This window comes from Cordyceps fumosorosea (assembly GCF_001636725.1).
Source record: "Cordyceps fumosorosea ARSEF 2679 chromosome Unknown scaffold_6, whole genome shotgun sequence".
Classification (NCBI taxonomy): Eukaryota; Fungi; Ascomycota; class Sordariomycetes; order Hypocreales; family Cordycipitaceae; genus Cordyceps; species Cordyceps fumosorosea.
The window spans coordinates 212,665-230,969 of NW_017387306.1; the positions used below are offsets into that span (position 1 = coordinate 212,665).

At 55.5% G+C, this 18,305-nt stretch overlaps 6 protein-coding genes across 6 annotated transcripts; 1 reads left to right on the forward strand and 5 right to left on the reverse strand.

Moving 5' to 3' along the window:
- Positions 1-1,568: 1,568 nt before the first annotated feature.
- Positions 1,569-3,078, reverse strand: ISF_03236 (GATA transcription factor nreB-Penicillium chrysogenum; the record flags this gene model as incomplete). Its single annotated transcript, XM_018846842.1, has 3 exons — positions 1,569-2,300; positions 2,359-2,553; positions 3,028-3,078. 3 exons carry the CDS (start codon positions 3,076-3,078, stop codon positions 1,569-1,571), a joined length of 978 nt encoding a protein of 325 aa, XP_018705731.1.
- Positions 3,079-4,674: 1,596 nt separating this feature from the next.
- Positions 4,675-6,078, forward strand: ISF_03237 (survival factor 1; the record flags this gene model as incomplete). The annotated part of the gene is made up of 4 exons (XM_018846843.1): positions 4,675-4,697; positions 4,814-5,029; positions 5,103-5,907; positions 5,965-6,078. 4 exons carry the CDS (start codon positions 4,675-4,677, stop codon positions 6,076-6,078), a joined length of 1,158 nt encoding a protein of 385 aa, XP_018705732.1.
- Positions 6,079-6,458: 380 nt separating this feature from the next.
- ISF_03238 (hypothetical protein) lies at positions 6,459-7,382 on the reverse strand (the record flags this gene model as incomplete). Its single annotated transcript, XM_018846844.1, has 2 exons — positions 6,459-6,870; positions 6,931-7,382. The coding sequence occupies 2 exons, from the start codon at positions 7,380-7,382 to the stop codon at positions 6,459-6,461; spliced, it is 864 nt and encodes a 287-aa protein (XP_018705733.1).
- Positions 7,383-8,202: 820 nt separating this feature from the next.
- Positions 8,203-9,909, reverse strand: ISF_03239 (Glycolipid anchored surface protein GAS1; the record flags this gene model as incomplete). The annotated part of the gene is made up of 3 exons (XM_018846845.1): positions 8,203-8,834; positions 8,904-9,738; positions 9,829-9,909. 3 exons carry the CDS (start codon positions 9,907-9,909, stop codon positions 8,203-8,205), a joined length of 1,548 nt encoding a protein of 515 aa, XP_018705734.1.
- Positions 9,910-11,507: 1,598 nt separating this feature from the next.
- Positions 11,508-14,741, reverse strand: ISF_03240 (hypothetical protein; the record flags this gene model as incomplete). The annotated part of the gene is made up of 1 exon (XM_018846846.1): positions 11,508-14,741. The coding sequence occupies one exon, from the start codon at positions 14,739-14,741 to the stop codon at positions 11,508-11,510; it is 3,234 nt and encodes a 1,077-aa protein (XP_018705735.1).
- Positions 14,742-15,998: 1,257 nt separating this feature from the next.
- On the reverse strand, positions 15,999-16,664 carry ISF_03241 (hypothetical protein; the record flags this gene model as incomplete). The annotated part of the gene is made up of 1 exon (XM_018846847.1): positions 15,999-16,664. The coding sequence occupies one exon, from the start codon at positions 16,662-16,664 to the stop codon at positions 15,999-16,001; it is 666 nt and encodes a 221-aa protein (XP_018705736.1).
- Positions 16,665-18,305: the final 1,641 nt, after the last annotated feature.

Consider the following 18,305-nt stretch of genomic DNA (forward strand, 5'->3'; position numbering starts at 1 on the left):
ATGCAGGACCTAGCAGACAAACCCAGAATGAGCCAGCTTGAACGTGGGAAAAAAGGAAGGGGGGTCAAGGAGGGTGAAGGTTCTTACATCTTGCACGGTGACCGTCTTTGCGTTTCTGTATTCGACATAGACACAACAGAGCTTCAGAATCTATTTTTCATGCAATCAGCGACGGCAGGCTCCTGCAGGCTGGGAGGGGTGCGTACATCGGTCAGATGATCGCGAATAGCGTTGCGCGTCTCATCATAGATTTCCGCCGAGATTCTCTTCACACCTCCACGGCGAGCAAGACGACTAAATTGGCATCACGGTCGTTAGCGAAACACTCTGTGTGCCAGCGAGACAACAACGGCGACGAAGTCCCTCAACGTACCGGATCGCTGGGCGGGCTGTCATGGACAAAAACATCTTGTTAGCCATGAGAACTCTGGGAATCTTGACTCTTGGTGAGTAATACGTACTGATGCCCTGAATCGCGTCCCTGGCAATTTTTCTGATAGAAGTTCCTGGTTAGCAAGCTAGCCAAGTGGCTAGAGGCATTCCCAAAGAAGAATGAATGTACCGGTGGCGCTCCGCGCTGAGCGTCTTCGTCGCAGCGACGCCCTTTTTAAACTGCTGAGGGCCCCCTCGCGCCGTCTGGGTTTTGAAGGGGCGGTTGACCGTGTTCATTCTCCTTTGCGTCGACAGCGTCGAGGCTTATCATCAGTGAGAGTGAGGTTCTAGGGACGAGGGTGTAGGGGGGGAGTGCAGATGGAGCTTTTGTAGTGGATTTCCGAGACAACAGCGAGCAGACACAAGCAAACCACGCTGTAACTTGATTTGATCGCGCCGCTGGTTTGTGAAGCCGAGATGCTGCTGTATATTTGAACAACATAAAAAAAAAGACTACTGTGCAAGAGGAGCGGGCAAGGTCTTCATGTGACGGAGATGATGAATGCAGAGGCAGTGAATGCGGAATGTGGAAGTGAGAGGGCAAGTGAGCACAGCCTCAAGCCCACCCGCCACCGAGGCGTAAATAACATGTCACTAAATTGTGCAACGTATACATATCAGATTATCGTTTCGATATTGGTCTATAAGAAGCAAACACTCGTCGCCCTTGCCACATGGCCTTGAATTGCCGCCATCTTAGCAGCGCAGCTCAAGACAGACAACTATGAAACCGAGTTCGTTTTGTTTACCCGCAGATCCACGTGAAATAAACCGAGCCCATGTTGACCTTTTTTTATTTTTCCGCCTCCAATTCTTCGTTATCATCTCGTTGACGAGCTCATTATCGTAGTATCGACTTCCCCCCTCCCTTCCTAGACGCCAAAGCAATCCCGCATAGTTTTCGCTATGATGAAACAGTAGCCCTACGAATAAGCATACGACGCCTCATAGTCGCAAAGCCCTTCGTGAACCCGCAAAAGAAATCAAACAAGGTAATAGTAAAACAGTGGAGTTGGCATGGCGGACTTGACAATCCAGATGCCGCCGTCTGTCAGTAGTTCAGCTGACAGCACGCCTGTTGAAGAACGATATAGAGTCGTAGAGTAGAGTGGTGCATCAGTTCAATGACAATCCGCTCATGCGGACGCCTCGACAGCTTCAGGCGCGGCAACACGCTCTTCAGTTGCTGGCTCGTCGGGTTTTACAGTAGGCTCTTCCGCAGACTTGTCCGCAGTCTTGGTCGCAGCATCATCTTCAGCTTCACTTGTAGGTTCTGTACGAAGCTTCTTGGCTGGGCGCTCTGGCTCTTCACCTGCCGCTTCTTTAGCTGCTGTAAGCTCCAGCTCCAGTTCATCCAGGCGACGCTTCAGAATGTTTTCTCTTCTATGACTCTCTTCCAGTTGATCACGAAGTTGCGTCTCGTTTGCCTGTGCCGTCTCCAGTTGCGTTCGAAGTTGACTTTGCTCGGCTCCGGCCAGCACCTGTCCATGTCTGGCAGCGGCCTCTTGTTGTTCCAGCTGGCTAAGCCTGCCGCGGAAGAGCTCGTTGATGACTTCGAGTTCGCTGACGCGCGTCTTGAGGCTCGAGTTGTGCGCGATGAGCTGCTCTTGTGACTGAGGTCCGTCGGAGCCGCGGTCTCCATTCTGGGTATCGCCATTGAAGCCAGACACCGCCTGCTGGTATGTCGCATCGTCCACCATAAAGGAGGAGAGGGCGCTGTTGTACATCGAGGTAGTGCCATTTCGAGATATTGCCGAGTCGAGTCCGTCGGTTCCGTTAACTTTAGAGCGGCGCATAGCCTCCGCCGCTTGAGCTGCGGTATGCTGAGCACCGTTCGTATCACCAACCATTCCGAAACCTTGGGCGTGCTGCTGGCAGCGTTAGTGTGCACTTTTGCAAGACATTCGAGTTGAGGTTTGTGCATACCTTCTTCTTTGATACCAGATCAGGCCGCATAGTCTTGACTCGGTTGCGGCTCTTGATTATATCGGTCTTCAAAGACGCTGGTCGTGGGCGGCCATGCAGCTTGAGAAAGAGACCACAGGCGTTGCAGAGGACAGAGCCAAACTCGTCGCGACGCCATAACGGAGTCCGTGAGGTGCCGCAGTTTTGGCAGGTAGGCTGCGAGGAAGCGTTAGTTGCCATCATTGTGTCGGTATGTAGCTGCGATTATGATGTCGCGATAGGAGGATGCAGGCCCGATATAGTATATTGATATACTAGGATGTTGATAAGACGGGCTCGATAGGAAAAGTTGTCTCTGGCGCCGTCACTGATAAGCCAGATAACCAGAAAAAAATTTGATCCACCGTCGGGTCGATTTGGCTTATCGGGTTCGAAAAGGACTGGCGCAGACACTTATCTGTCCTCTTCTAGACTAGCGCGAGGACGAGCCGGGAGTGGAGCACGTGATTGTGGCTTATCCATCAGCAGTCTCCATTGAGACGACGCTGATTGGTCCAGTGGCAGGAAAGTTTTTGGGCTCTCGGGACCGCGATAGCGATAAAGGGGACATGCGTCTGATTGCCAGGGATGCGACAAGACAGATAGCGACGGGAATAAAGCGTATCAGAGGTAAACGAAAGATAAACTTACCATGCCAGCCAGTCCGCCAGTAGTAGCTGCTGGTGAGCCTTCCATGTGCATGGCATGTGGGGGTTGGGCCAATGATGCATCTCTAAAGATAAACGGTCAGCGTCCTTGCAATCGCCAGTCGTTATCGCGAGGAGTGACATGCCATGCTGGCAGTCGGAAGAGATACAGATACGCCAGGATAATCATACGCTATCCCTTTGCGCAATTGAATAGCCGGGTCGAACGTACCTCGATGGTAGAACTGACGTTATGTTGGCATCGTTGGCATTACTCGTAGCCAACGTCGCGATATCGGAAATTGTCTGTTGAGCCAGTGATGTTGACTCTGGTGTTGACATTGAGCTTTGTTGTGTAATATCGTCTATCACATTCGCATGCAAGACTTGTGCTTCAGCCTCCGTCATGTCGTTATTTAGGACAAGTAGTCCGGTGTGCGCAAGCCACTTCGAAATGGTTCGCGTCGTCGCTTTGACGGCCAGCCAGTCGCAAAGAGGCTGTGGGAGCAAGCGGCGCAAGTGTGTGCAACTTTTGTGTGATCGCGCACGTCGGGCAATGAAGCATTCGAGTGCGGTTGCCCAGTAAGTGTCGGTCGTTAGCTGTGATTCGGTGTCGACGGCAGGGAGTCAGCGCGGAAACAGGGATTCGGTTCGAGAGAAAGCGAGGCGGTAAGAAGGATTTGTTGCAGTAGCGCTCAGAGGATACGCAGACAAAGTATCCAGGAGCGATGAATGTAAATATCGACACTAGAAATCGAAGGTCAAGGGTGAAAGAAAACCGAGAAAAAAAATGGAAAAGTAAAAGAGGTTGTACGAGGACGGCGCGTCGAGAGCAAATCTTTATGGGCCGCAAAGTATCAGGTGGCGGCTAAGAACTTTAGTACTTACCCAAGTACCTGTAGGCAGTTGGGCGAATGAAATGGGCCTTTGAAAAATCGAAAATCGTCCCGTCGGGAACGAAGAGGTGCCTCTCGCGCCTCATTCGTGGCGCTTTCTAGGTACCCAGCCACAGCGGTCTAGGACCGCTGTGTACTCACCCTGTAGTGAAACCTACCCGCGTTGGTTGTAGCGAAACTCGTAGCTTGGGGTTCGGAGGGATTAACCTCGAGCCCGTGACGTTTTCAATTTCGGTGCTGAAGTCTAATCGCCTGTTATAATTTTCTTTTATACATTGTTGCCATTGCATCGATAATCGTTCACTGGGGTAGTTCTCGTACAACATGAATGAAAGAAAGCTCGACTACGTCACTGTCTGCAGGAGTAACTAAAGCCAGCAGAAGCCAATTTAACCCACCGAAAAAATCTAAATTGAATACCTACATCTTCATATGGATAAAATCTGTTAGAATAATACTCTCCACGTTTTGACCTATAACATTCAAATCCCACGCTTCCGGTCCTCCCAGACTGAGCCTGCCATCGCGCCCAGAGAGCCCAAACCATCACCCCACTACACCCACTCTTCCTGCCCCTCCGGCTTCCAGCTCCAGCTCCAGCGGTGTGAAGGTAACAGCGGCTATTACCGACTGGGTCGATCCAGATTTGCTACAAAGGCCTTTCTTCTTTTCCTCAAGCATCTACCTTGCTCCGTGACCATCCTATTCCTTATTCTACCTATTCAGCCAGTGATTCCCCAACCTATAAACCAGCCATGTTCAACTGGGTTCAGCAGCAGTGAGTCGCAGTCCTTGCCCGACCTCCAACGCACAATTGCCCCTCCTGAAGCTCAGCGTCGGGGGCATTTCAGCAAACGAGGCCGCTGCTAACACGCGAACCAATCTTGCCTGCAGGATCGCCAATGTTGCCGGCACACAAGAGCCCATCTATGGCCCCTCCGCCATCCGATCGGTGGCTGAGGAGGCCAAGGAGACTCCCTACACCGAGATCAGCCGCGACGACCTGAAGTGGAAGGAGATGGAATGGACCAATGTCGAGACGCAAACCTTTTACTTCTTCTCCGACGAGGGCAGAATCGGCATGGCGCAAGTTATTTACAGCAACGTTGCGTAAGTGAAGACGAGTCCGCGCGCTCCCCCCAAAACACCGGTCTGCTAACCGCGTTTGCACCAACCAAAATAGCGGCATTCGCAAGACGTGCCAGTTCAACTCGAAAGTCTTTTCCCTCGACGAATCGAAGCCTCACCTTTGGTCCTCGACGCCGCTCAACAACTTTGAGATTAGCGAGGATAAGGCGTCGTTTTATGCGGACGACTGCGCCCTCGAGCTGTCCGAGGACGGCAACTCGTACACCATCAAGAGCCTCAACGACGAGCGCGCCATTGTCAACATCAAGGTCACCAAGACGGCGCCGGGCTTCCAGGGCGGCAAGACGGGCACCAGCAGCTACGGCACCGACCCCAAGGAGCCGTGGGGCTGGATGCGACATGCCTTTTGGCCGCGCTGCGCCGTCGAGGGCAGCATCACCACGAAGGACGAGGGGCCTGTCGACTTCAAGGGCCGCGGCTTCTACAGCTACGCCCTGCAGGGCATGAAGCCGCACCACGCCGCCGCCCGCTGGAACTTCCTCACCTTCCAGGGCCCCAGCCACTCGGCCGTCATGATGCAGTTCACCACCCCGCCCTCGTACGGCTGCACCGTCGTCAGCGTCGGCGGCGTCGCGGCTGACGGCACCATTGTCGGCGCCGGCTGCGACAACAGCGCCACCCACACCGCCATCGAGGCGGACACGGAGAGCGGCTGGCCCGCACCGACCAACGTCGCCTTCGCCTGGCACGCCAAGGACAAGGACGGCAACCCCGTCGAGGCCGAGATCGACGCCGCGCTCGGTAAGCGTCTGGACCGCGTCGACGTCATGGCCGAGGTCCCCGCGTTCGTCAAGCGCATCGTTGCCGGCGCCGTAGGAACCAAGCCATACATCTACCAGGTTTGTTGAACCCGCTTCTGAGGTCATGCGTGAATGAGTGCTAATGCGGGATGAAAGTATGCCACCAAGGCCACGCTCAAGCTCCAGGCTGGCGGCAAGGAAATTACCGAGGAGGGTCAAGTCTTCAGCGAAGCCACATTTATCTCGGATCTCGAGACACCGTCCGAGTAAATTAGTCATTTGGTGGTTTGTTGAAACTTTGGATACCTCCTTTTCGCTTTTTAATACGCTTGAACGAACCTAAGTAGTACATCGGCGACCCGACGCAGAGAAACGTTGGCATTGGATATGAAACTGGTTCTGCCGCTTCACGTTATGACGCCTGTCTGCGCAAGATACACCTCCCATATTATAAACCCTTTTAATACACTCCGCATTTACATGACAATTGCCCCATAGATCTATAAAGTGGTGAAATATATGATAGTGATGGAGCGGCAATTCTAAAAGTATACCCTTTCTAACTGGACGCCACGCAACCCTCCTAGATCCCGTTTCATTTCGCGTACATGTTGTGCCTGAATAGTACACAAGAACCAGAGCAGGGCCGTTTACTGATTCTTCTTGTTGTCGTTCGCCCCGGTCTTCTTCTCCTCTGGCGGTTTACTCGGCGAAGAAGACGCGCCGGCCTGTTTCTTCTGCTCCTCCTTTCTGAACTCCTCCTCGATCTGCCAGACGGCCCTGTCGAGCTCCGTCTCCAGCTCGGGAATCCCCAGAGCGTCCGTGCACGTGCGAATCTGCGCGTGCGTCAGGAGGATCTCCTCCTTGGCCTCGGGGTCGACCTTTGCCTTCCCGCCTCCGACGAGCGCGCGCGACTGCGCGTACACCAGGTCGAGCGCCTTGGACGGTGCCGGGACCAGCAGCTTGTTGTCGAGCAGCCACTGCACGTGCTTGCCGCCGGCGATGGCGCGCCAGTTGGAGAAGGCGCGGTAAGCGAGGTAGAAGAAGGGTAGGTTCGGTATTCTGTCCTCCCATCGTTAGTGTCCGTCGCGCACGCTTCGAAACCCCCCCCAAAAAACTTACACCGGGACGAGCGCAAACGGGAGCGTGATGGGCATGCCCGCAAAGCACCACATCATCTGCCTGCGGTGCAGCGCCTGCCGCTCCGTCGCCAGCCTCCGCGCCACGCTCTCCACCTCCGCCTCCGGGATGACCGACGCGGGGAAGACCACCTCGACCTTGCCCCCGTCGTCGCGGCCGGCGAGCTCCTCGGCGCGCCGGCGCGCCGACAGCGGCGGCACCGACTTGAGCCCCCACTCCGGGAAGGGGATGCGGCGGAACGCGTGGTTACCGTAGTCGACGACGCGGCGCTGCCAGCCGCGCTCGCGCTTCTCCCAGCCGGCCCAGGTGCGCGCGGCGAAGGCGACGGCCCGATCGAGCGGCGACGCCGCGGCCTGCTCCTTGGTAGTGACGCCGAGGCGCTGCGCGTACAGGAGCGTGCGCCGCGTCGAGACGGGCACGAGGAAGAGGCGCATGGCGGCGGCGCAAAGGGGAAGGGAAGGGGGCCGCTGCGGGTTGGAGGTATGTTATCAGGGTTCCACCGGGGGGGGGGTCGCGCAGAGCCAACGGATGGAACAGGCAGCGCGTTGGTAGAGGTTCGCGTGATTGCGCGGGGGCTACCTTATTCCTTCGAATTGAAGCTCAAGGCACACCCACTCGTCGATTTCGCGTGCAGGCCGTTGTCGCAAGCCCCGTCGGTTACTGCGCCATGGTGATGCTAGCTATGTGTCTGTTCCGGATTAGAAAAAAAAAACGTAGACGATAAGCCCAAGAAAAAGGTTGACAAGCAACACTGTGGAAGGGAAGCAAAAAGGAACAAGAAGATGATGGCCGGAGGAAAGTCTACGTAATGGCCGTAAATTTCGAGCTGGACTGGGTTGGCCTTCCAGGTCCGCTAGAGGGATCGGCTTGACGGCGGGTCTCTGGGTGCTGGGTCAGCCATTCGCTGACGCACATGGGCCTTCCGGGCGGCCTCAGTGAACGACGTTTACTGCAACTGTTGCTTGGTTGGTGTTAAAGTGTCTAAGCTGCAGGCATTGGGCTTCCCAGCAAGAGATATGTTATTGCAGAAGAACTGGAGCTTTTTTTGTTTTTACCTGGCGTTCCATGCCCCAACATATGATCAGGTAAGCCCTTTTGCAGTTGTAATCGAGGCTCCGTCATTGGCAGCGGCAGGTCAGTGGGGGTCTTCGAAATCGGCATTCATTAATTTACACTATAGCTAATCTCATTTGTACTATAACTGATGTTCTCCCCAAATCTTACATCTACATCACACCTCAACTTGTCAGCCATTTACAGGGCAACCATCGCCGATGCCACCAACGCCACAAGGGATGCCAGGGACGCTACCACTCCATAGCCAGGAGCGCCGACGGTCGCACCGGCATTCTTGGTCGAGTTGCTGGTGCCGTTGGCGGAGCTGGTTGCCAGCTTGGAGCAGTCCGTCCTGCCCGAGCCCTTCTGGGCCGTGGCATTGCCGCCAAAGGAGCACGAGTCGGAGGCGTCCGAGTGCTTGGTGTGGTACGCGCCGAGGACAATAGCCAGCTTCTGCTCGTCCGAGCACATGCTGTACATGCCGTACTTGCCAGTGGAGGGGTCGCCAGTGATGCTGGAGCACACGGAAGCGTCGGCGCAGGTGTAGTTGAAGATGGCACCGTAGGCCGACGTGTCGAGGTTCTTGGCAGGGACGCAGGTGGAGGCGTTGGCGGCGCATTCGCACGCGGCCTCGTTGGGCGTGGGAGGGAGCGTGCTACCGTTAGCCTCCCAGGTAGAGTTGACCGTGGGGCACGATGCGGCCTTGTTGGAGGGGCTGTAGCTGGACATTGAGACGCCCTGGGGATCGATGTCCTTCATGGCCTTCTCCAGGGTGTCGAAATCGTCGAGCTTAGTGACAGTGCTATCGCTATCCGATGCCTTGACGAGACCTAACAAGTGTGTTAGTAGGACCACGGTGGGCCGAGTTGTCATGGAAGGCAATTCTGGAAAGAGCTTACCGTAATCGTTGTCCTCCTCAAAGTACTCGTACACGATACCACCACTGAGAACAGCAGTCATGTTCTTGGCGTACAGGGCACCGGTTTCCTGCCACTCGCGCTTGGCAGCACCACCAGGCTTGTTGCAGCCATACTCGGCAAAGAAGGCAGGGACAGAGTACGACTGGAAAAAATCGAGAATGCGGTTGTATCCCGAGGTCTCAAAGTCGGAGTCGCCGCACCATTCATAGACGTTGTATCCGTAAAAGTCGACGGCGGTCGACGAGTCGCCGCAGTTCATGTACTCGGCAATCGTGTCACGCAGGTCCGAGGAGTCGTCAGCAGCGTAGCCGATTCCGGTATGGTAGCCTTTGTTCTTGACGTACTGCTTCATGTCACGGACGGCAGCCTTGACGTAAGCAGAGGCACCGGTGGTGCTGTTGCTGTTGGTGACCTCGTTGCCGACGAAGAAGCCGACGACGTTGGGGTACTTGGACATGGTGTCGACGACGCTCTGGAAGAAGGTGAAGAGGCCGACATTCCACTGGGGGTCGGCGCGGTTGATGGAGATGGTGGGGTTGCCCAGGTCAGCAATGACATAGATGCCGGCGTCGGCGAGCATCTGCATGCAGTCGTCGTGGTTGCCGGTGGGATCGACGCCGTAGGTGCGGATGAGGTTGGTGTTGAGGGCCACCAGGTTGGGGATGTCGCGCTGGCAGTTGGACTTGCTCACGAGCGAGTCGATGAAGGTGGCATTGGACTTGGGGGCGTCGCTGCCACCGGCCGACGAGTCTTGCTGGTAGGCGACGCCGCGAATGATGAATTGGGTGCCATTGGGGTAGAAGAATTTGGATCCCTGCGACGGGCGGCGTCAAGTCGTTAGCTTGGCGGTTCGACGTGGTGCCATCCGGGGCAGTTCCAACGATCCCTGCAAGTTGGGTCATACCTTGATCTGAAGCGAGGGTACATCGGCAGCGATGGCGCCAGTGGCAGCCAGGCTGGCGATCAGAGTCTTGGCAGAGACCATTTTTTGCGATGCCAAGGCGAGAATGGTAATGGAAGGAAGCAAAACTTGTGATTGAGACGCGATATTGCGGCAATTAAGCTGTGAGAGTACAGAACGCGTCAGAGCAATGAATGGCCGGGCGGAGGAATGCCAATTGGAAGGCGCAAACGGGCGTTAACTAGCGAGGAGACAAGCGCCAGCGACGGAGGACTTGGAGAAATGTCGAGGTACGGTACCGGCGAGAGCGAGTGAATCGGAACAAAAGTATTAGAACCAACGCGATGGAAGAAGGAGAAAGAAAAAGGAAGCGAGCGTTGTGCGTGTTAAAACAGCAGAGTAACGAGTCCGGCGATACTGCACTGTTGGTTCAAATTGAGACAAGCAGTGAAAAGGCGACGCGCGATTCCCACCGGCGCGGGACCAGCCAACGTTTTATTTCTCCCCTGAGTTCTTCGATACAATATAGCTCCTCCTTTCCCCCTGCCATCCCACCAGTGAATGTGCTAAAATAGGCTGGGCTTGCCGGTAGTAGCAAAAGGCAAGGCACGCTGGCTCCAGGGCGAGCGCCACGGCACAGGCGAGGGTTGTATGACGAGGCCGACTTATCCGTCGCTCGCCAGCGTGCAGGGAGTAAAGCGGCGACAAGATCGAGGGGCAAGTGTGCCAAGCCGGCATCTTCTGCAAAGTACCCATAACGAGGGGAGTACCTGGTCGTGGGGCAATGCTGGGTCTCGGTTTGCGTCAGCCCCGGATAGTCGGCATGCGCGTCGCCGCTTTTGCGACGCTCAATTTTCGCGATTCTGCAGGTGCCCGCCTTGCATTCCTCCTCTCTCTCTCTCCTTATTACATCTGTCAACGCTGCCCGCCAAGTCTCTAGTTCGTCGAGGCTTGTGGCTCAGTATCTTATACGGGCCGCGGAGGTCATCCCTCGTATTCTAACTCTTTAAGCTCGAGGCGGCGCACTCAAGACCACCACTAACAACCGTCAACGACGCACCACCAGGTTGGTAATAAGTGCCACCAGGCCGGTGCCATCCATACCCATCTAAACCAGCCCGAGCTAATAAAATAGTTCTTGTAACCACCAAATATCGTACAGTAGCAAGTTTGCGACCGGTCCATCAGGCTTTCTGATAACACCGTGCCATGTGTGCGGTTTGACAGCGGTTGAAATTTTTGCCCTGAAATATATATAGCAAAATAGGTCTCCTACTTCCAACAAGTTCGGGCGGATGGTTTAGTGGTATAATACTCCCTTAGCATCCATCCTCCAACTGGAAGATCCCGCTTGGGAGTGGTCCGGGGTTCGATTCCCCGTTCGTCCAACAAAGGTGGTTTGAATCCACCATTCCTTTTTGGCTGTTCTGCCACACTCCACCTAATTAATCCCTTGTCTGCTGTTATTGTCCCTATTACTACTATATCAACTGCTGATGCTTGGTATATAAATCTTGGATTAGAGTCCCTTTTTTTTATCTATTAGAATAATTCCCAATGAGAACTTGACAGAACTGCAATAGTGGCGGAGACTGCACAGAGCAGCGGTGCACCCTTTGCTAACCCTGGGTATTCGGATGTAATTATTATTCTAGTCAGAGTAGGTATATATACATACAAAGTCATGCCTGTTTTTGCTTCTGCTCCGGTGTTGGGCTCTTCCTTCCAGCCGTCGCACTCTTGCCCACAATCTTCTCTGCCGCCCACTTCCACGACGGCGGGCTCAGCGTGCCTTCGCCCTTGGCGCTTGCGGCCTTCTTCTCCTCGCCAGTTGTCGCTTCCGCGTCGCTGTTGTCGTCGCTATCGACCCAGTCGCGTTCGCTCCACGTCACCGAGCCCGCGCGGCCGCCGTTAGCGAGCCAGGCCGGGGGGCCGTCCCCGTCGGGGCTCTTCGGCGGGGGCAGCGCCATGACTGCATCGCGCGACTCGGTGCTGCCGTTGTCGCCGGCGGCGGGCTTACCCTCGTCAACGATGAGAGTAGCCTCAAGCGCCTCGCTCAGGTGCTTCGTCTCACAGCCGTGCGCGTCGGGCGGCTGGTTCGCATCCAGGGCACGCTCACCCAGGTGCTCGTCACGCGTCGCCATGCGTGCAATGACCGAGTCGCTAAAGTGCACGTCAACCATGTGCTTCATCACCGGCCACCCGTACGCGTTGGCGAACATGCGCCGCACAATGATGTTGTTGTGCGCGTCGGGCTCGAGCTTGACGAGGACTTTGCGCCAGGCGAGACCCTTATGATAGCCGCGCGCAATCTTTTCCTCAACCCGCATACCAGAGCTGTCGACGGCTTCGTTGGGATGCCTGTCCTCCGGGCCGGTGTGCGTGGTGTCATCGTAGTCTTGGGCAGAGGCGAGGGAGTCTTCGTGGTTGATAGTCGGATATGGCGAAGATGAGCCGCTCTCCGCTGACTTTTGCGACGAGGAGGTCTTAAAAGTCTTACGCATGAGTGAGGGGGTGTTACGGCGTTTGAGAGGCGGTGGAGGGATGTCAGAGGGCTGATACACCCTGTCATGGAAGATGGTTCTTGGCCGCTTTGACGGGTCGACTAAGAAGTCAACATCTGGCAGTTTGGGATTCAGAAGGTCACCAGCCGATTCAAAAAATGTCGTCTTGGGAGGTGCCATCACACCACCTATCTCGCCAGCTTCGAATTCATGACCAGACGTTGCCTTTGTAGTCTTGGATATATCAGAGGTACTGGAACTCGAAGTTTGCGACTGCGAATCAAACTTGATGGTTTGTGCTCGGCGGATCATCTTCTTTTGCTTCTTAGACATTATATCCGGCTTGGGCGGCTCGCTGCTCTTGAAGAGACTGAAGAAGCTTGACAACGGACTTTGTATGGACGGGCTGGGTTGGTCTTGATGTTGGCTGCCTTCGCTAAAAGGCGTCGGTATAGAACGTAAGCTGGCCCTGTCGTCCTCTTCCATGGTATGCTCATCTGGCTGTGGCACTTGCTGCGCATTTTCTCGAGGTGTGGTTGACCCTGATTCTTGACCCGTTTCCAGGACAAGCTGCTGCTTTGATTTGTTAGTGGTAGTGGACATGCTTGAGCCGGTTAATTCAGCCCAACCAAACCCGACAACCGTCTCAACAAGGCCTGCATCTCGACGGGCCTTTTCGACACGTCCTAGGCCCTGCCAGTCCAAGAATAAAAGGCAACTTGTCCTCAGTGGGACAATGCCGTCATTGACAACGTTTGAATATGTCGTCCTGTTTCTGAACTTCTTCAGCGCTGTGTGCGCAGGCCCAGTAGGCAGAATACGCAACAACGGCTTTGAGTCAGGCTGGCTGTCGCCGTAGACGGTCTTGTGTGCAGATTCACCGAGATTGCCAACTATGGCCCCCCAGCCGTTTCGGGCAATTGTGGGAGCTCGCCAAGTCAAGCCCAAGTCCTTTCCAGTTCGTCCCACAAGACCAAAATCTAGGGCAAACTTGACATAGACTGGATTCTCGTTGCTCAGGCCCAGAAAGGGTGATGCCAGGGCGATGAAATTGACTGGGCGGATTAGGTCGAAGAACTTAGGGGAGTGCTTCTGGATATATGCGACAGCGTACGTCTGGACGACACCGCCGAGCGAGTGTCCAATAAAGCTTATGCTGGAGATTGTATATGGCCGGGCGGGGTCTTTTCCGCGCGCTGATGTGTCTTCCGAGATCTTACTGTTTTTATGTGCTTGTTTGAATATGTGCTGCTTGAGCAGATCCTCGTTATCGAAGTGTTTGATGAGGGTTTCGCCAGAGGGCTTGCCGAGGGGGATGAAGGGCTGATCAGGGTAGGTGATGGACAAGACGTATCGTGCGAGTCTTTTCCCGAGATACTTGATTCCCTTCTCTGTCTTTGTCGCATTGCCAGAGTATCCGCGGACGACAACTTCTTCGTCATCCTCGTCCTCGGATGTATCATCCGACTGCCCAGCCTCGGCTCGTTCCTTTTGCCGCCTAGCCTTGGCATCTATCTTTGCTTGCTTCGCCGCGGCGTCTATGGACTCCTTCATGTACAGCATGTCTGCGCCGAGGTTGCTGTGCAAGCCGTGCGTGAGCAAGACTAGGTGGACCTTTTTCTGCTTGCGCACGGGTTTGTCATCAGCGGTTTCGGGATCGCCAGTCTTGACGACGCTCTCGACGGGCTTGTCGGCGCCCTTGTTCTCCTTAACGCGCTTATCGCCAAGATCATCCCAGCCCGGAAGCCGCGGCGTGTTCCAGAGCGTCGCGGTGTCCTCGACTTTGAGCTTCACGGCGCGGGAGAATATGCCCTGGGGCTGCGCCGGGTGGTGGCCATCCTTGGCGCCCACGCTCTGCTGGTGGTCAGCCAACTGGCCCGGGCGCATGCTCCGGCTGCCTTCGGCAGACGAGCCCGAAGGTTGGCTGAGGCTCAGCGACTTGTGATCGCGCCCGACGACGACCTCGTACGACACGGCGGCGGAGGTGGAAAAGATGACCTGCGAGGAGATCTCAATGACCCAGCTGGCGCACTCGGCGTCGTGGGCGGCGTCCTTGCCAAAAGTGCTGCCGCTACCACCGATGCCCGCGGACTGTCGTATATTGTCGGGGACCATGAGCTCACACTCCCAGGAGCCGCCGGCCTTGACCATGGGCTGGAATTCCGGGACGCCATACTGCTGGGGGTCGGGGCACTTTTCGTTGGGACGAAACCCGGCAGGGTATGCGGCGACGGAGAGGGTGTAGGGCCCGTGGACGAAGGCGGCGCGCAGGGCGATGGCCGAGGTGTTGCGGATACGGACGTAGAGCTTCTCGGGCGAGGGCAGGATGCGATCTTGGGAAGGGGTATATGTGACCGTGTAGCGGATGACCTCGCCAATCTTAACGGTGCCGAGCTGGTGGAGGAGAAGCATGACCTCGGCCGCGGGTCACCCGCGAAGGCGGTAGAGCTTGAGGGGCGGAGGGGAGATGTCGAGATGTCAAACGGGTGGGTTCGGGGGGCAGTTGCGTGGTGTCGTCACGGCGGCCAGCTTGGCACGTGCTTGCTGCAGATGGACGGATCGGTGCTATCGGAGGCGATGTAGTAGCATGATTTTTGGTATAATCGGAGCTGGGGGGCGCAGGGGGTTATTTAGGTGCTTATGTTAGGAGATCGGAGAGTGAAAGTGGAAAGAGAAAGCAAAATGATGCTGGATAGGGAAATGAGATAGATGGTGATGGACCGGGGGGGGGGGGGGGGCGGGAACGCTGGCTCGTGATAGAGGAGAACTGCCCGGAGGGATGGATTATTGTTACAGCACAATCCAGGCGTGTCACTGGCTGGGTCTAGCGGGCCAAGTGCCCCAACAAAGGACTGATGAAACCACTGAAATTGAGGCAAGGTTGTACCAGAAGCGCGTGCTGCCCGTGGAAAGGAGTGCTAACGCCCCCCAAATTGAGGCCGCCAGTGCACCGACAAGCACACCAGCGCCTTCCCCTGCACTGTGATTAGTTAGTATCTATAGTGGGTAGCAACATACATTAGTCCCCTATGAGGTATCTCACCCCTCTCAGGCATATCTCACCTATCTTGAGTATTTTGTATATCGTAGGCATCTCTCGTATCTTAGGTAATTCACATATCTTAAGCATTTTGCATATCTTTAGTATTTCACATGTCTCAACTGTCTCAACTATCTCAACTATCTCAACTATCGTAGGAATAGGTCAGATACCTGGCAGGGGACCAATACATATTGCCGCCCACTGTACCGAGCTGTGATGGACAAAGTGCTTGCAGTTCGTGGCTTGCAGCAGCACCGGGCCAGAGCAGCTTTGAATCTTGGTAGCCGCCATGACGTAATTCAGCACACCCAAGCTGCGGCTCACACAGCGTTAATGCGAGCAGGGTCATTGTCTCAAAATTCAAAACTGGAGACTTGTTGTATATCATTAAACAAAAATGAGGCTATCTGTCATCATATTGCTATCCCAATCCATCTAGATGTACATAGCCCTCGGGGCCTCGGATCCCGAGAAGCTCTCAAATGTCGTTCGTGGTTATTCTGTTCGCTCATGTATGCGCGTACAACAATGCAATGCAATGCGTATCCATTTCGTCAAATCGTCAAGAAATCCCCGTTAAAGAAAATCATACCAAAGCCCCATCATCATCAACGCCAAGCAGCTGCTCAAAGGTGGCCTGCAACGGATTCACCATCCGGCACGCCGTCCTCGACGTAGTCCCTCCACTCAGCCACCCGGCCCATGCCCCGGTCCTTGCCGTTCAAGCCGGCCATGGCGGAGCTGCGCGGCGGCCCAACGCTGGCACGGCGTCCTCGGCTGTATGGCGAGTGGATCGCAGCCTCGTCATCGTATCGTCGGGACATGCGCGTGGGAACGATGCGCTCCGACTGAGATCGTTGCGGTTCTTGCCGGTATTCTCGCTCGTCCACCGAGCGATGGTGCCCGTGCGAGCCGCGTCGCAGCGGCAGATTCTCGTAACCCGGCTGGTATCGCAGCGGTGGCGCTGCCGGAGACGGCTGCCGTCCGCTCCGGCTGCGCGTCGAGCTCTGGCGCTCCAGGAAGCTTGCCCCGTAACCACCCCGGGCTTGTTGGACACCCGAAACATAACCAGCATTGGCAGGCGGTGGCCGCGACGGGAGTGCGCCGTGGTCCCTCCTGTAGTTCTCGTTCATGTGGTGTCCCGCCGTGTTGCCAAAATCGTACTCGTAGGTATTCTGCATGTTTCGAGCGACCACTCTATCACGGACTTCTTGCAGGCGGCGCAATCGTATTTCTTCGCTATAAGTTTGGGGATGCTGCCCGGCATACCCTGGATTGTAGTCGGCACCCATCGCGTCGTGATTAAACCACGGACAATCGCAGCCCTTCCATTTGACGCCGCATTTCATGCAAAATTCGGCACCGCACCGACTATCAACCGTTAGCCATCTCATTCGTTATCCGCTCCAGTCTGGTGGAATAGTCTTACCAGGTCATGTGGTTGCAGCCTTCTCTCAGCTCAACCACAGCTTTGCATCTATAACAGCGCTTCCAACCAGCATGTTTGGCTTGATCGAGAAACCTGGCCGTGTCTTCGTCACTTGGGCATTCCGCTGACGCATGATATCTACCACCGCAAGAGCCGCAGACCTTGGTCTGGCAGCGTCCGCAACGACCTACCTTGCGGCCGTTTTCTCTCCGAATAGATTCTGGCACAATCCACTCGCCACACTTGCGCGACGGACAATAGAGTCGGTTGCGGGTGGTGTACTCGGCAAACTTGCGATTCCATTTCTTTTTGAACCCTGCATCAAACAGATCCTCCACATATCGGAGGGGGATATGCTGTTGGCAACAGCTAGGCGGCATGTGCTGCGGATCGGCGGTCGACATGCTGAACAGACGTCGGAGGCAAGAGTTGCACATTCTATGTCCGCATTTCAGATCAGCGCTCCTTGACGATGATGTTGCTTCAAGACATGCGACGCAAGAAGTACCCCGACTAGGCCTTTCCGATCGTGACCGTCTTTCTCTCCTGGGCTGCTTTTCCGGGGATGGGGCGCGAGTCGAAGATCCAACCCCAAGCCACCGACCGAACAGGCTCGTTGATCTGCTTCTTCTGGACGATGTCGAGTCCCGGCGCGGGGGACCCGAGACATAGGCAACATCTGGGACGTCTCTATGGCTTCTCGAACTAATAGGTGGTCGCGAATCCTCAATGATGTGAGACGAATGATGTCGACTCTTTCTGGAAGACTCGCTTCGTTCTGGTGTTCTTGATGAGCTGGGTCTGCCATATGAATCGCGATCGCTCATAGACCGTCGCTGTCTTTCAATATCCTCGGCGTTTAAGTAGCGACCCTGCTCCCTGGAACGACAGCGGCCATCGTCGTATAGAGTTGGAATTTCGTATACTGAGCCTCGGCGGGAGGACGAGTGAGCACGTGGGCGATCTGAATAATCGCGGGCTCTGCCTCTATCATCCTCATATGGGTAGGGAGACCTCGCATAGGCGCCGGATTGCTCTTGAGGTATTCGAGCAGGCATGATCTGGGGGGTGGCGCGTGAATGTCACGAACATGTGGAGGGCGGCCCAGATTATGGTAGCGGAGAGTATATAGGCTGCTGCTGCGTGTGAAGCCAAAGCAAAGAGGCCTTGGGCACTGGGATGGGGATGGGCGCTCAGTCGTTGATATGCAGCCGTTTCAGCCTGATGAGGGAGCTTTCGAATGCCCAAAATAACGGTTGACAAAGCCACAGTCGGTAGCGTCGTTGAAGCGTCCAGTGGTGTCACACCGCGGGGCAGAATCACTCCGGAAGTGGCGTTATAGGGTGGCTATGCGGTGAAAAGCTGCGCTGGTGCCATTAAGTTGAGGGAAAGAGAGGTGATGAAGCAGTATGCACTGCAGGTCTGTGACGAGGCTGCTACTAGGTAGTTAGGTAGAGTCGAAGAAGTTGTTGGGAGGCGGCTTCTGGAGGTACAGCAGCGGAAG